The sequence below is a fragment of the Orcinus orca genome, chromosome 8 (assembly GCF_937001465.1).
Source record: "Orcinus orca chromosome 8, mOrcOrc1.1, whole genome shotgun sequence".
Lineage (NCBI taxonomy): Eukaryota > Metazoa > Chordata > Mammalia > Artiodactyla > Delphinidae > Orcinus > Orcinus orca.
In genome coordinates this window covers 38,518,970-38,536,303 of record NC_064566.1, presented here as the reverse complement: position 1 = coordinate 38,536,303, position 17,334 = coordinate 38,518,970, and the positions used below count along the sequence as shown (strand labels likewise).

At 52.5% G+C, this 17,334-nt stretch overlaps 1 protein-coding gene across 11 annotated transcripts in view; it reads right to left on the bottom strand.

The window, feature by feature from the left end:
- The window catches only part of ABCC8 (ATP binding cassette subfamily C member 8), a 76,216-nt gene that overhangs the window by 22,137 nt on the left and 36,745 nt on the right, over positions 1 to 17,334 (bottom strand). For 9 of the 11 annotated variants that reach the window (XR_004479886.2, XM_033416165.2, XM_049713179.1 and 6 more), the window contains 6 exons: positions 13,830 to 13,897; positions 12,519 to 12,664; positions 10,092 to 10,197; positions 9,800 to 9,916; positions 9,333 to 9,408; positions 8,481 to 8,586 (listed from right to left, as the gene is read on the bottom strand). Coding sequence is in view for 10 of the 11 variants with exons in the window: in XM_033416165.2 (XP_033272056.1) it covers positions 8,481 to 8,586; positions 9,333 to 9,408; positions 9,800 to 9,916; positions 10,092 to 10,197; positions 12,519 to 12,664; positions 13,830 to 13,897 (619 nt within the window). In the remaining variant the exon portion in view is untranslated. The remainder of the gene's footprint in view (positions 1 to 8,480; positions 8,587 to 9,332; positions 9,409 to 9,799; positions 9,917 to 10,091; positions 10,198 to 12,518; positions 12,665 to 13,829; positions 13,898 to 17,334) is intronic. The other 2 variants (XM_033416158.2, XM_033416164.2) reach the window with 1 other exon arrangement.

Here is a 17,334-nt window from a genome sequence, read left to right as displayed (position 1 = left end):
CTGTCCCTCCCGCAGCAACTGGATGGGCCCCCTCCAAACAGCAAGGGCTTCATTAGTACTCCTGACACAACTCCAAGCAGCAGTGAAGATGGTTTGGCATCAAGACTGGCTTATAGTTGGGAAAACTAAAGCTCAGGGAGGGAAAATGACTTTCCCAAGGTCATAATCATTTCGTACAGCGTTTTCCAACTGTGGATTGGGACCCGAAAATTGGGTCTGAAACAAGTAAACTGCAACTGCACTTGAAAAGAAAAGAAAAGAAGAAAATACCAATGTGCATTGCATGTGGTCAAGATGTGTATTTTTTGTGTGAATTTTTTTTTCTCTTACTTATCAATGCATAAATGTAGTGGACTGTGATGTAAAATCTGTTTCATACTGTGGATTACAGTAAAAATTTTTTTGAAAAACACTGAGTGAGGGGCTTCCCTGGTGGCGCAGTGGTTGAGAGTCCGCCTGCTGATGCAGGGGACACGGGTTCGTGCCCTGGTCCGGGAGGATCCCACATGCCGCGGAACGGCTGGGCCCGTGAGCCATGGCCGCTGAGCCTGCGCGTCCGGAGGCTGTGCTCTGCGACGGGAGAGGCCACAGCAGTGAGAGGCCCGTGTACCGCAAAAAACAAAACAAAACAAAACAAAACAAAAAACACTGAACGAGGTGACCTGAATTTTGGTGCCAACTTTGTCAGTGCTCTTTCGCCTGACCCAGGCCACCTTTCAACCTTCCAGAAGCAACCTTCTGCCAATGAAGTATGTACTTCTGACATGCACATTTGGGGAAGATCAATCTGTTCTGTCTTCATGCAGATCTTACTTTAATAATAGTAAAACCAGCTAACATTTATTGAACTTTTATAAGCACTTGTGATAAGCACTGCAATAGCATTATCTATTTTAAAGCTCAAAAAAACCATATGAAGGAGGTCCGCACTTTATAGACAAGGAAAGTGAGACTAAGAGAGGCTAAGTAACTTGCCCAACGTCACACAGCCAGCAAATAGCAAAGAAAATAGATTTGTCTAACTCCAAAGCTTCATGCTCTTAATGACTATGCTGCATTGCTTCACTGTGATTACCCAGGCCATACCTCTGATAAATTTCTTGCCAGGAAAACAGGATGGACAAAAACAGGGATGGAAAGAAGCCTGATGAAATTCTCTTTTGTCCTCTGCTGAGGAGCAGAACAGAATGGACCCTGATGGATATATAATCACCAGTTCCCTATGATCCTATTCGCCGATCTTTATGGTTTCATTTCACTCCCTCAACTCCACCTAACCTCATGTTCCCTAACCACCAGATTGCTGTAGTTTATGGACAAGCTGGTCATGTGGGACAGATTAAAAAACCCAAGCTTACAAATTCCAACTCTGTGGCCACAGCCCAGATAAGCTCATCGCTGCAGTCTTCGGCCTTGACTGCTTCCAGAGTTGCAAAGGCTGTTACTTTTCTGGAGGGAAGCACATCTGTGGCCTCCCTGAGGACCCCAGCACACACTGAACTCCCTCGGCTCTAACTCAGTTTGCAGCATTATCTGGGCTGTTCATTTAGCCCTTATAATGGACTACCTTCTTCTCTAATCAGCTCCTGTGTACGTCTTTTATCCCCAGCGGGATTTTAAGGCAGGAAGAGCATCTTTTTCAGCTCCACAGTGCTTAGCACATGACAGGTCTGTAATAAATGGAGGTTGGTAACAGACATCTTTAATCGTTTGGGAGGAAGGAAGGGAGGGGGGCTAGCACTCAATGCGGGCCATCCTCATGCCAGGCACTGTGTGAAGTTGTTTGTATTCATCACTTCATCCTCACAACAACTCTATAAAAAGATGTTAGTATCCCCATCTTACAGATGGAAACACTGAGGCTTAGAGTTTGCCTGATGTGCCCAATGGTACAGAGCTAGAAAGAGGGGAAGCTGGGATGTGAATCCAGGTTCCTCTTCTCCTCTTTCCAGTGCAGTTCCAGCCTTCCTAGAATGAGCCTCCTCATTGTGTGTGTATGTCTTAAGCTGAAAAGTAAAAAATGGCATATGTGGCACACACTTCCTCTCATTGATTGCTGGGCTCTTAAATGATTGTTCCTCTTCTGCCTGCACTTTTGGGACCAAGCAGTGAGCTAAGAAGATGATCTCTCCTTTTCTCTGACCCACCTCCTTCCCTGCAGCCAGCTGTGAGCTGGGTGCCTGTGTGCATGGCAACCCGAATCACTGCACAGAGCCTGCCCTCAAAGGGCTCACGGTCTGGCAGAGCGAATCAGACAGGTACAGATGTCAGAAAGTTATAAGGGCCAAAAGAAAAGTAGGAGCAAGAAAGTCCTATAGAAATTTGGGGGAAAAGTACACACAAACACATATGCAAATATGCAGAGAAAAGACTGGAAACTTCTGGGTGGCGGGATATTAGGTGGTTTTTAATCTTCTTTATACTTGCATATCTTTTCTCTTTTAATGTACATTCTTTTAGAGTCAGAGAAAAATGTACTTTTTACAAGTAGTTTGGAGGAGGAAGAAATCTGAGAAAGTGAGGAAGGGCTCATAGAAGTTACAGGTGAACGGAACCACGAAGCGGGAAGGATGGAGACAGCGGAGGTGGAGGGAGGGAATTCTAGGCTGGAGGAGGAGTCTGCATGAGTGCAGGCAGTGTGAGAAGTGGAAGGAACATGGGCTCTAAAGTTTGTATCCGATGGGCTTCTCTACTCACTGGTTGTGAAATCTTACGCAAGTCCCTTTCCTTAGGGGAGCCTGTTTCCTTATCTATAAAATTGGGGTAATGGTAGGAACCTCACCATGACTCTGGGAGGATGTATTACCAACATAGCTCATAGCTGGTTGGTGGGAAGGACCTGGGTGGGGTTCGAGAATGAGGGATGGGGTGGGCAGGAGATCATCCTTTCAGCTCGGTGCTTGGTTTCAAAGGCACAGGCAGAGGAGGAGTCCAATGGCCCCAACATTCATTTAAGACCCCAACAATAAATAAAAAGGAAAGCAGTGGAAATTGAGGTTGGAAGGGGAAGTTAGGACTTATGGGTCTCCATGATCCATTCATCCTGCCCCAGAGGGGCTTGTTGCTGCCCTGAAATGTTACCTTTCACGCACAGTGCCCTTTCTGATTGATGTCGTTGGGTCCTAATGCCAAATCTCTGAGGGAGGAAAGGGTTTTTCTTATAGTTCAGATGAGGAAACTAAGATGCAGAGAGGTGAAGTAACCTGCCCAAGGTCACACAGCTATCGAGTGGCAGAGTCAGGACCACAACCAGAGACTATCTAGTTCCCAAGTCGGGCTCATCATGTCCACATGGTGCCCCTGCTGTCTGCTCACCGTCTCACCACACCTGCCTCCTGCAGGAAACCTGGGGTGCCCTTGAGCCCCTGACCCAACTCCCCAAAGGCTCCAACGAACTGTATGAACAGATGGGATCGCAGAGTCGTCCTGAGACAAGTCTATTTTTCACCCTGGGGAATCGGGGGTCTCAGGAGGCAGCCTTCACACCAAAAGGCAACAATGTCCTGAGGCAGGCTCAGAACAAGTAGGGCCCGGGGCGCACACCTCCGTGGGTGGCAGGGGCAGCAGGGAGCTCCAGAGAGGCCAGTTTGCAGTTCCTCGTGGGGAGGTACCTCAACACTTTCCTCGGATCCCCGCTTCCTGCTGTCTCCCCAGGGCTGTTTAAAATCAATCTACTGTGGACATTAATGGCCCTATTTTTTACTTCCAGGGAAAGAATTTCACTTGAATATATCTGCTAATTTTGAGTGTTTATCAGAATGTTTTCCTCCTAAAGATTAAGGAGAGAGTTTGCAAATTCCCAGGTTAACAGTGAATCGAAGCAGAGAGCCAGGCAGGCGCAGGTGACTATCAGTAAAGTGAATATTTGGGAGCCGCACGAGACCTGGGTTCTCCCAGAGACATGGAGCCGGGCAACAACCGATGTGCAGGACCCACTCAAGGCTGCCTCAGTAACTCTGCAGCCTAGAATGTAGGGCCTCACCGCTGAAGCCCCCATGCGCATCCCAGGCCTCTGTCCACCCAGGACTGGTGAGCCCCCTGAGGGCAGGGGCCAGGTCTTCTCCTTTGTAGCTTACACAGAGTGGTTCACAAAATACACATCCTGTGGGGGGGGCACCTGGGGCATAGCATGGAGTAGCCCTCCAGTCCCATCTCCAAGGAGCTCAGTGTCATGGGGGAGACATGCCCCAGCATACGGTGTGAGGCACGCACGAATAGGATTTGCACATTCCAAATGCTGGTGGAGAAGTTGGGTGGTGGAGGTCTGGGTGAGGGAAACAGCTTGGGCAAACGCATGTGGGAAGGAGAGAGAGGTAAAGGCTCATTAATTGCAGTCTCCTAAAGGTCATAAGTTGTTCCTGGTTCATTCATTTAGCAAATGCATTCATTTAGCAAAGGCGCTGTGGATACAGAGAGACAAACAAGATATGATCTTTATCCCCAGGGAGCTCACTACAGTCTCTCCTGGAGACAGGCTGGAGTATAATTAAAGAGCAATAGGGGAATTTTGTTCCTGGAATAGAAGTACATCGTCAAAGAATAATATTTATAATAATATTTATAGGGCATTTGCTACATGCCAGGTTAAACCTCACATTAACTCCACGGGTAATAAGGGAAAACTGGTACAGAAGGGTCACAGAATTTCCCAAAGCACAGAGTCCAGATTTGAACCCAGACAGCCTGCCTCCAGAATGTTTGCTCCTATCCGCTCAGCAGTACTGCTCATTTTCTTCAAGGAAGGAATAAACAAATGGTTGTACACACAAAGCAATCTCCCCAGAGCATTCTCTGCTGTGACCCTCCTCATCCCCCAAATCCCTGCCTTGTACCTCCTGGAACTCTTTCTGGCTGCCTGGTCACCAGGTCTTGGCCCTGGTATGGATGAAAAACACTGGAGCGGCTTGGCATCGCCCCTGCCTCTGGCTGCAGACAGCCAGGCCCCGGGAGGGGCTGCTGGGTCAAATGCTATTTTGCTCTTGGCTCACTTGGCAAGCGCATCGTTGCCCTGCAGCCCTGCAGCCCAGGGTCTGAGGCATGGAGCTCCTGCAAGTAACGGAGGGGGGCCTCAACACACAGTCCCCACACTTAACTCATTGCCCAGGGTAGGTGGGCCAGGCAGAGCTGTGTACGTAACCAGGATTTTGAGAGACAAACAGCAGATGAAGCCAGCTGAGCCAGGTATGACCAGCCTCCTTCTCCCATCCGCTGTAATGAACTCCTGACTGATCTCCCTTCCTGCAGTCTCTCTCTCCCCGATCCCTCATCCTGTATCACCAGCACGTTTCTCCTACAGCCTTCAGGCTAAATCTTGTTTCCCAGACCAGGTATACAGGGTGTCTGACCTCAGCCCAGCCCACTTCTTTCTTTTTTTTTTTGCAGTTCGCGGGCCTCTCACTGTTGTGTACTCCCCTACTGCGGAGTACAGGCTCCGGATGCGCAGGCCCAGCGGCCATGGCTCACGGACCCAGCCGCACGGGCCCAGCCGCTCCGCGGCATGCGGGATCCTCCCAGACCGGGGCACGGACCCGTGTCCCCTGCATCGGCAGGCGGACTCTCAACCACTGCGCCACCAGGGAAGCCCCCAGCCCACTTCTTTAGTCCTGTCCTTCACCAGCGTCCCTAACACCCACTGCTCTGGCACCAGAACCACACCCTCTTACATGATCACACCTTTGCCCACGCTGATACCCTTGCCTGGAACACCTTCCTCTCCCACCCCGGCCTCTTCCATCTGATGAAACCACGCTCATCCTTCAAGGCTCAGATACCATGTCCACGTGAGCCTTCTTTCCTTGACCACAGAGTTCACTGTTCCTCTGTGCTCGATGGTGGCACTGATCTCTGTTCTCCTCCCTTGGAAGCAGCGACCACGTCTTCACCATCTTTGCATTCCTATTGCTGTGCTCGGGGTCTGGCACACAGCAGGTGCTCAGTAAATATGGGGTGAGCGAATACATCAATGCAGAGAAGCCAGAACATGAGCTGAGTCATGAACAAATTCTCACAATGTCCCGGGGTTGGCTGCAGGCTACCCTGATGCACCCGCTATGCTTGGGAGGGAGGCTGTGCTGTGGAGGGGGGCAAAGTGGATCCTGGAACAAAAAGATCCTTTCACCATCACCCCTCGCTGAGCCTGGAACAGAGCCAGGATGTGGGGCCCCACCTGCCGGTCGAGGAGAGTGTCAACGCAGACAGAGCTGTGAGCTGTGCTGCGATGGTTCTGCTGAGGTGGGGCGGCGGGGTATCACAGCCATTGAGGCTGCTGGCCTTCAGAGTGGTCAGGCTAGCTATTTCTTTGTGTTGCTCTCAAGCCCCTGCTCTCTCAGCACACGGTGGAAAGCCCATGCACTTGAGCACTTAGGGACACATCCCACTTCTGCCATTTAAGGGCTGGGTGGCCTTGGGCAACTTGCTTCCCCTCAGTTTCCTCATCTGTTAAATGGGGATAATGATAATGCCTACTTCACAGAGTTTGGTGAAGACTGACCGAGACAATGAAGTAAATAAAGTGCCTTACACAGTATCTGGCACACAAGAGGCGCTCCAGCACCCTGGAGAGGCCCCTGTACCCGCTGGGGCTGGGGCAGAGGTTTCCTAAGAAAGAAGAGGCAGCAGTCAGACCCTGAGGGTTGGCACACCTTGGAGAGGAGGTTGGGGCCGAGGCTGAGCTGCCTCTGTAGAGGCCAGAGAGGTGCTGACACTGGTGTGACGGCACCTGAGGCTGAAGGGGGTGGGGAGGAGATGAAGGAAGTGGGGCAAAGGGGACACGCTCAGAGGGGGTCTGATTCAGGCTGAGTGGGACACAGACAGGGGAATCTAGGGGCAGCCCCAGTCTCTGGGCTCTGTAATCTCATCTAGGAAAGGCCTGCCCTGAGAGAGGGGCTGGGTCCAGTTTGCCCTCCACATGGAATTTGGAGAATAATCCCTGGAACTAGGACCCAAGGGACCCCAGCCCAAGGCAGTGGCCAGGCTTGAGGGAAAGAGCCCAGGCTTGGGACCCTGGTCTGCATGCTGACCGGTAAGTCACCCAGCCTCTCTGTCCTCAGTTCTTACTTCTGTGAAATGGGGCGATAACACCCAGCGGGAAGCTTCAGTGAGATCGTGCCTGCAGTGCACTTAGCAAAGGGCCTGCCCGTAGCAGGTGCCCAATAAATGGTCAGTTGCTTTCTTCAGCTCACAGTTCACTGGGGGCTCCTGTCTTCCCATCACAGACACACACAGGCAGTCAACGGACAAGGGCTCCTCCCTCCAAAGCCCTGAGGGGCAGTTGGTACAAGGGCCTGGCAACGCAATGCTTGGACCTTTCCTGTCAGGCTGTGTTGAGAGACACCCGAATAAGATAGGGAATGGATGCAGAGACCGTCTGTCCCAGACATACCACATCCCCAGTGGAATCAAGGTTCCAGAGACTAAGGTCATGGGAAACCCAAGGGGCTTGTTTGCCAACCCACAGCCCCGTTGAGGAGGGAAACTTGCCAGATGTGCTGGGTGCACCATTCAGGGACATTTTGGAAAAACAGGAAATGCGGGTACATGCAGGTGTTCAGACACTGGTCCCAAGGTCTTTCTCTCTGCTCAGTCTGCACTCAAGCTTATGAAAAAACCTGACATCTTGCCTCTGGCTGTGACTTTCATTCCTGAAACCTCAGTCGGATCCCTCTTTCTCTTGGATTCTTGGATACTGGGGACGGGGAGGTGTTGGGGATGAGTGCCGGTAGGCTCCAAGCCACGCTGTGTGATGACTGCAGTAGCCATGTTCTGTCCAGGTTTCTGAACACCTTTTCCACCCTCTTCATTTCTTGGCTCTTCTTTTCTGGCTTTTAAAAAAGTCTTTATTTTATTTGTATCTTTAATCAACTAGTTTCAAGTGCTTTTTGGAAGTGGGTATAAATAATAGATTCATGACTGACTCAGTCTAGGGTTCCGGCTCTTTAATTAGGATAGTGATCTTTGCCCAGAAACCTACATTTGTCTGGTTTATCTCTGGCTCCTTGAAATACCCACTGAATGGTCTGTATCAACTTTGCTGATGACCAAGCCAGAAACCAATGTTTGTGTTACGGTCCCTCACACTGGGAGGCAGTGCGGCTGCGTGAACGCAGAATTTGGAGTCAAACAGAACTGCGTTCGAATTCCAGCTCTGCCACTTATTAGCTGGGTGAATGAGGGCAAAGAGTTTGGCCCTTCTCTACAACACGAGATCTGTTAACACTACTTACCTTGCTGGTTTTCATAAGGATTTTCATAAGGACATAGTGTGTGCAGAGGACATAGCAAAGTACCTGGCACATAGTGAGGGCTTAACAAATACTAATGATGGTAATGAGAATAACAATTCAGTGCTTTCATTGAGTACTCGCTGAACACACTCAGTAAATGCATGATGCATCCTCCACTGAGAAGCACGGTTGAAAAGAGGGCTTCTGCCTGCCCACTGTCTTTCCCCACTAACTGAGCCCAGAGGATGCATGTAGTACCTGTTCCAGAAGACGCCCCCCGAGACCTTCTGCATCTCCCCCAGGGTGGCTAGGAGGAGCGAGGACTTGCCGCAGCCCACCTGCCCCACGATCATGGTCAGCTGGCCTGCAGGGAGGGAGGGCGGCAGATGGGACTGGGGCCAGGAGGGAGTCTGAACAACCACCACCCGGAAAGACAGACAGACAGATATACCCAACCCCGGGGCCCCCATTTGCTTTCCTCCTACCTAGAATCCCCAGGGAGTCCTTTGAGCTTTTCCTTCTGGAAACCTACATCTTACCTCTGGCTCCCCAGGTCCTTCCTCCTTCCTACTGCTTATCCCCCCCGCCCCTTTCTAAGCACCTGCTTCTCCTTCCAGTGCTCTCAAGTGTGCCCAGCGCCTCCCAGTCCCAACAAAGGGCACCCTTTCCTTCCCACTTCCATGCTTTGCTCCTGCTGCCTCCCCTGCAGAATGTCCACGCTGCCTCATGGCTCGAGGCACCCTGCTCATTCTCAGAATCCCCGCCTCTTCCACTATGACTTCCCTGGCTACTGGGGATTGCTTTTCCTTTTGTGAAGCACCCATTCTGTCTGCAACAGATGGCTTGACATCAAGGTCCCGCTGTCTTGCCCTGTCCTTGCTGTTGCACTGCTGCCTAGCACATGGACTCGTCGGGGAAGTAGCCCACCCCCTCTCTAACCTTCATACCCTAGAGCACACACCAAGAGTGCACATAGAGCAGGTACTCAATCGATCCTGATTTTTCTTTTTCTCCCCATGTCACTCAGGGGAGCGTGGGAAGGGAGCACTTCAAACACGACTCCAAGGGGGACACCCCCAGACCATGATAGAGGGGTGAGCTGGGCCATACCTCGGGGGATGCAGATGGTGATGTTGGACAGTGTGGGGATTCCATCGGGGGTCCACGTGAAGAAGCCTCCAATGATCTTCGTTGGCGGTACCCCAGCCCCGGAAGAGAACAGAAAGGCAGCTGGGGTCTCAGTGTGAATAGTCCGTCGCCTCCCCTCCCCCATGAAAGCCAGAAAACACCGATTCCAGTCCCCAGATCACTTCCAAGGCAGGGGAGTGGGGGAATGGCCTTCTCATGCAGACCTCTCTACCTGAGGCACCCTCCCCAGAGGACTGCTACAGGTCCCCCCACTTGGTGGAGATGGAAGCATTGTCCCTGGTCTCAGGACTCCTATGGACTCTGCAGGCAGCCAGGTGACCTCCAGGGCAGAGGGCTCAGCACACAGGTCTCTGGCACTTCAGATTTAGTGTTTCCTCCTGGAGTTGGCGCTGGGTGGCGAGCGTCGGGCTGCGGGGTCTCAGACTCACCTGGACACAGCAGTTGTCAGCATCCCCATCTGCACTGGGGGTCAGGCTCTGCAGCGGACCCATGATGCCCCGACAATCCTCCCAGGCTGGACACTTGCGATTCACAACCTTGAGGGGCTGGGGATGGTTAGGAGGAGGTGAGGGCCCAGGGGCTGGGAGCTGTGCAGGGAAGGGAGCTCCCCCCCAGTGAGGACAGGCTGAGGCAGGACCAGCAGGGAACGAGCTGCATGCATTAAAGAAAAACACTGTGTGTGGGGGGGGGAGGTATGGCAAGGGGACGCTGGACACTCACCACCGCCTGGTACTTGCTGGCCTGGCCCCGGGGCTCGGGCTCCCGGGGAGCACACTGCTCCTCGCGGATCTCTGCGCTGGACAGGAACTCGCTCAGCTTCTGCACGCTGCAGAGGAAGTGCAGACACCCCTCACCCTGCCCAGGGCAGAGGGGAGGGGAGAGGGAGGAGGGCGAGGCCTGAGAGAGCAGCTCTGAGAAGATGCCAGGTTCTAGGTGTGGCCCTCAAAAAGCCCACACTGGAGGGGACAGACAGGGGGCATCCCATGGGGGGCGATAGGTGTTACCAAGGTTGGTTAGGGTCTACTAGTCAGCTGGAGTAGGTTAGGGCGTGGATCAGGTGGGATTGGCTAGTTTTAGGGTTAGCGTTACAGTTGATTAGTCTTGAGTTATTAGACTGAAGGATGTTGGGCTTTACCAGTGACTTTTAGGTTAGTTAGGATTAGGATTGGCTATCAACCACAACTGATATTTTTTGATCGCGTAATATACATGAAACACTGTTAAATACTTCATAAGCACATAATTTAATCCCCATAATATAATTTGATCTTGCTGGGGGAGGTGTGGAAGAGGTATTATTCCCAACTCATGGAGGAAAAGGCTCCACCCCTGGGATTTCTTTATGGACTCAGAGGAGGTTCCAGAAGCTTCACTCTTTTGATTCATTCTCTCTTATCCCTGGGGGTGGGCAAGATGCCTGGGGAATCTTGAGAATTGTTCGTGTACCCCTCTCCCACCTTTTGCTTAAATGTCCAACAGCCTGGGGCCACCCCCACCCCTGTTTCTGTTCTGGGCATGACACCCCCTCCCCACAGCAGGAGCAGACAGCCAGCCTCGTCCGCTTCCCCCTCTGTCCTTGTTCCAACATGACTTGGCAGGGGTTGTGGGGGAGGGGAGGAGCTGGCCTTGGGGTCAACCTTCAGGCTGTGTCCTGTTCCCACTTTCAGCCCAGAGTCTGGTCTCCCTCTTTAAAAAGGGCTTAGTGGGCTTCCCTGGTGGCGCAGTGGTTGGGAGTCCGCCTGCCGATTCAGGGGGCGCAGGTTTGTGCCCCGGTCCGGGAGGATCCCGCATGCCACGGAGCGGCTGGGCCCGTGAGCCATGGCCGCTGAGCCTGCGCGTCCGGAGCCTGTGCTCCGCAATGGGAGAGGTCACAGCAGTGAGAGGCCCGCGTACCATAAATAAATAAATAAATAAATAAATAAATAAATAAATAAATAAAACGGCCTTAGCTATCCTGATGATGGTGACATGAGAACGGTTTACACAGAAATACTTCTGACTCAGGCAAGGGATTTTCCATAGGTGTAGCATCCTTGAATCTGTGGGTTCTACACAGAATCACAGGCTGGGGTGTGGGTGGGGGAGGAGGGCTGATCATTAGAAGTCACAATGCCACGGCCAACAAAAGTGAGTCAGCATAGCCGACCCTGGAAACGGGAACTAATCCCTTTCCAGCCGGCTACTCCCTAGTCAGATACTCCTATGACCACAGTTCTACTGCATTATGACCCCTTCCATCCTTGACCCTCCTTCCATCAGCTACTTCATTCCAACAGCTACCCCTCCCTGCCAGCTGCCTCGGACTTGCCAGGGTCCCCGAGACAGGGGTGTCACTTCCCTCAAGGCTGGAGGGGCTTGGGTACAGAGGACATTTGTTACTGTCTGGTCCCATTGGTGATGAGAAAGGACACAGCCAGCTCTCCCCAGTGGCACGACTGGCCCTTGCTTTCAAGGAGCTGTTTCAAAGGCCTAAGGAGATCTTCGCACTCCAGCTGTGGCATTCTCCAGCCAGAGCCTCAGCCTTCTACCTTCAGGCTTTCACTCCCAAGAAGGCAATGCCTCTGGGAGAGGGGCAGAGTCACCACTGGGCTCTAGAGCCCAGAGGTGGGGCCTCCCAGAGTGCGAGCCAACTGGGGACAGGGTGTACAGGCACCTGGAGGAAGCTGCTCCACTGAGCGGGGCTGTGAAGGCGCTGAGACCCGTGGAGAGAACAGGGGATGTTCAGCTTAGGGAAGACCAAGATTTTGGGGATACCTTCTGAAATCTGAGGGGCTGTCACGTGGGGGAGGGATGGCGCTCATTCTGTGGGGCCCCGGAAGGCAGAACTAGGACCAATGGTTAGAATTGATGAGGTTATACCAAATTTGGCTCAATGTTGAATTTTCCTTTTTATGGAGTTCTCTCGGAGGTGACACTCTCCTTGCAGGATGTAAGCACGTTGGCTAGTCCTTCTCAGGGACTAGAGGGAGGGAAGCTACACATGGCCCATGTCCCTCTGACCAACCACAACCAGCTTCAGTGAAGCCCAGATCAACGGGCAGGCATGTCCTGGGACCAAACAGCTGTGGTTGTAGCAGTGACCAGAGTGAGCCCTGGGGCCGACACGTGAGCGGCCTGACCACTGCCCTTGCTGGACCCTCCTCTCACCTGACCAGAGCTTTGACTGTGGACCGGACCACACTGGACAGCAGGAACAGTGGCGTCACCAGGATGTGGAAGAGGGAGAGGGAGGCAAAGGCTACCGAAGGGGAGAAGTCGGCCTCTTTGAAGAAGCTGACGTGGCCCATGAAGGTCTGCGGACAGAGGCACAGATGCGACAGAGCAGAGCGTGACTCAGCGTGTGGGCCCCTCCCGCACTGGCAGCCCTCAGCCCTGGGAAGGAAATGAGAGGCGGGAAGCAGGGGACCTAGGGGACCTTTGGGTTGGAGACACCACCATTCTCACAGCCATCTCATGGAACCGTCCCTCCCTGCCCTGCCTCCTTCACTCCAGGAATGACCAGGGAGGAGCCCTCAGGGTAGGTCAGCTCTGCCTTCTCAGACTGTAGTCCTCAGTCGGAAATGTAAACACGATCATCACAAAACCACCTCTTCGCCTGCCGCCTGCCCCCCAGCCTCCGGGTACCTGGCTCGGCTCCGTGGCCTCTGCTACCCAGAGTTCCCCAGGGAACCAGGCCAGGAACCAAGTCAGTAAGTCACGTTGAAAGTGAATTCCCAAGTGTGACTGACAGGCTGTGAGCTCGCCACAGTTCAGGGACGCCGGCCCCGGGGGAAAGTCACAGCAGCCAGGGATGGGAGCCCCGGGTGAGGGGCTGTGGGCGTGGGGCCTTTCTGAGGGGCGCACTGCCGGCCCCCACTGTTCAGCTCCTACTCAGCTTTGGTCAAAATTGCTTTAGAAAACCACCATTGTCATATTTAATGGCATGGAGAATTCTTCGTGTCATATTCTTAAATTTTAAAAAGCAGTTTACAAACCTGCATAGGAAGCACAATCCTAATTTTGTAAAAATGCCGTATTCTGTGAATCAAAAACAGACTGGAGAAAAATACATTAACTTTGTTGCCAGTGGGATTATGGGTGATTTAAGTTCTCTTTGCCCTTTCCCTTCTGTATTTCCCAAAATTTCTACAAAAACATTGTAGAAATTTTTACTTTTATAATGAAGAAGTTTCACTTTTATAATGAAGAGGTTTGATAGTTTTTTTTTTTTTTTTCTTTTAAAGAAAGTTTAATTGCTCTAGAGACTAAGCGTCAGGTCTTCCAGGAGAGGGGTTGGAGGTCCTGTCTGCCTGGAGTGGGGCAGTGGAGGGACTGGCTGCATATATAGACTCTCCATCCAGCACCCTATTCTCAGTCCTGCTGCTGAGCCCATCTTCCGAAGCCCCTGTGCAGAAAGGCCAAACCCTGGGCGCCTCTCACGCCAGACAGCCTTCCCCACCCCGCCCAACCAACTCTCACCGGGAGAAGAAGAAAGGATCCACTTACGATGAGGACGGCTGCGATGGGGATGGCCGTGTTCATGAAAACTGCGGAGGAAGCACAGGGGGAGTTTAGTGGGAGGAAGGAGACGGCTGGAAGTGAAGCTGTCCAGGTTGGTGTGAAGGCAGGGCAGCCTCTGGGGTCCTTTCCCCAGCCTGCGGGGTGGAGCTGGGCAGAACTCTAGCTCTGTGGCACCTCCAGCTCCTAACGTGTGTCCCTCAGGACACTTATCTCCATCACTGAGACTTAAGCCTTTAAATAAAGGTTGAAATGCTCTTACTCTGCTCCATGTGGACAGTGTGAAGAAAGCCCTGTGAGAAAGTGGCAGGGGAAGGGATTGGAGAGCTGGCGGACTGCGGTCAACCATGAGGTCAGCAGCACGTGTTTCTGGGGGCACCAAGTTGCTACTCCTTCCTCTACGTCTGGTCCTTGAATCCCAGGCTCACTCTGAGGCTGAGAGGCTTCCCAGTCTCCCATGGCTCTTAGGAAGGATTTCAAACTCATTCACACTGAGGTATTAGTGACTGAGGACAGCTGGAAGCAGGGTCTGCCTTAGCTCTAAGGCTGACAGCCCACGCCCAGGTAGGACAGTTGGTTTGCTGCAACAGAGGCCCTCTCCTTATTCTGTTTATGGTGTGGCCCTCAGGCTCTTCATAGGGACCCCAAAGAGCAAAGAGATCTGGACTTAAAGTCAGAGAAGGGCGGAGTCCCCATTATTTCTAAGCTGTGTCATCTTGGGCTGATCGTTCACCTTCTCTGAGCCTCGGTTTCTTCACCTGATTTTTGTAAACTTGTACTTACTTGTTCACATACGCTGGCTCTCTCCAAGGTGAGAGCAGGTAATGCAGGGAACAGGTCTCTGTGATGCCTCAGTGCTACCTGAGTATTATACCTCATGGGCTGCTAGCTTAGCCCTGCTCCTCTGGTCCAAGCTGTGAGATGCCCGAGAGTGCCCTGACCCCAGGCCAGAACTTCCAGAGAGAGTAGCCCTCCTGGAGTAAGAGACGCCCATCCTAGCTGCCACCTTCCCACCTCCTCCTCCTTCCTTCCAGGAGCCTCTTCCAGGCCAGCGCAGAAAGGAGTCTGGTTCTGCCATTAGCTAAATTAAAGGAGAAGCCAAGAGCCAGGAGCCAGAGGCCAGAGTGTCTGACACTCTGAAGAATTCCAGACCGTCAACACCATTCCAAGAAGCTGATTGTCTACTTACTCCAAGAGTCCTGCACCACCTAGTACATACATGGAGATGTGGAACCCCAAGGGAGTGGAAGAACGTGGTCCCCGATCTCAGGGGGCTCCCAGTCTGAGGAAGGAGACAGGAGGAACTATGCTCCCAGGAGACACCTTGTAGGACGGGGAAAGAGGAAACATGCCCATAAGGGGTTCCCAAGCAGATAGGAAAGATATTGTGCCCATCTTTGGGGAATCCCCAATCTATGCGCCCTGCCATTGGAGGGTTCCCTGTCTCATGGAGAAGATATGGCTGGAGCCCTTGGGGCACTGCCAATCTCTCCGACCACAAGGCTTTTTATCAACACTAATATCACACATGACAGTGATTTAATTGCCCTTCTTTTTTTTTTTTTTTTTGCGGTACGCGGGCCTCTCACTGCTGTGGCCTCTCCCATTGCAGAGCACAGGCTCCGGACGCGCAGGCTCAGCGGCCATGGCTCACGGGCCCAGCCGCTCCGCGGCATGTGGGATCCTCCTGGACCGGGGCACGAACCTGTGTCCCCTGCATCGGCAGGCAGACTCTCAACCACTGCGCCACCAGGGAAGCCCTTAACTGCCCTTCTTGATGAAGGTTCCATGGTCTCCTGGTGCCTACCTCAATGCCACAGCCCTCCCTCACAGCCCTCTCGTACTGCAGGGGGCAGGATAAGCATTATTGGTTTTCCCACAGCATAAGGAACCCAGATCTGGGACATAGGACAGAGCATGGCCATCACTGGCTGGGGAGAGGGAGGGAGAGGAGGATGTCCATCAGGCCTGGGCCATTGACCATCACCAGTGATGAAGCTGAAAAGACAGTTAGCCTCGTCCCTCCCCTCCAAGGCAGTTCCTCCAGGGAGCTCCCTCAGGCAGGGGCCACCTTCCGTTCCTCTCCTGCCCATCCTGTCAGAAGGTACCTGTGCACCCCACCTCGGCCCCTGCCCCAGGCCAAGACCCCTCCCCCACACACGGGGGCTCAACTCCCAGCTGAAGAATAGGCTTGGAAGTTAGATTATAAATTGGTACAACTCGCTCAGAAAGCAGTCTGGTGCTTTGTAGCTAGAGCTGCACAGGAGTTCAGACTTCTGATCCTACCATCCCTCTCCTGGAAATTTATCCTGAATAATCACTCAAGAGAAGCACAAAGCCCTCAGCAAGATGCTGTTAGCTGCAGCACTGCCTGTCACAGCAACACAAAAACCACTACCACAGCAACGAACCCCTGAAACCAAGTAAACTGGAAACATCCAACAGGATCAGCTGTTTTAGTAAATGAGGGAAAAAGGCAGCTCCGGGGAGCCTCCATTTTCCTGAACCACATAAGGGCCGATGGGACATTAAATGCAGCGGAGGAGTGGGAAATATAACCAAGAATAGATTTCTCTCCAACTTTGGCATGGGGTGGGCTGACTCACTTAGATTTGATCTAGGAAACAATTCAAAAAAGAAGGACATGACAGTGCTCAACGCTTGAATGTTAGGGAGTAGGGAATACTGTTAAATAACACTAAGTGAAAGCAGAAGATTATGAAACGATGTGTGAGTGTGATGCTGTTATGGAAAAGTTTGGTTGCATGTAGGCAGGTCAGAAAGGCCACCTTCAAGAGGGAAAGCCTTTTTGTAATGGAGTAGAGATAAGGGTACCTATTGTTTTAATACTGCCCCTCCATCCTTTAAGAAATATTCATTCAGAAATTCTTTTTTGAGGGTCTCTGCTGTTTCAGGCATTGTGTTGTGTTCTGGGGGTTCCGTAGTGAACAATTGTGTCAGCTTTTCATACCCCCCAAACAAAACAAAACAACAGATCAACTGAAAACAAAGCAGGGCTCAGATCAACTGCTCCCCCGCCTGCCGCCCGCCACCCGCTGGGCTTTGGCCAAGGAATGCTGTCTGGCCTTGTGGGTGGCAGTCCCCCGCGCACTGCAATAGCAGGAGCTTTTCATTTGCAAAACATTGATAAATATTTCAGAAGCCATGCACGGGGAGGCACAGTGAGCCATTTGTGCCTCTGGTTAACTTCACCCCCTCCCCTACCCAGGGCCAGGGGAGGAGCTGCCAGCTCACAGTGACTGCAGGCTGCACCTGTAGGAGGGGAAAGGCATTTCGAAGTGAACAGAGCTATTCAGTCCGGTAGTCAGTCTGAAGTCAGCAGAGGGAAGGAAAGTAGGCAGTGGCGTGTGTCCGGCGCTGGAGGTGGTGGAAGCGAGGCAGGAGGCTCACAGCCACACTGATTGCGGCTTCCAGCTCTCCCTCAGACACCCAAACCCCCCGCCAG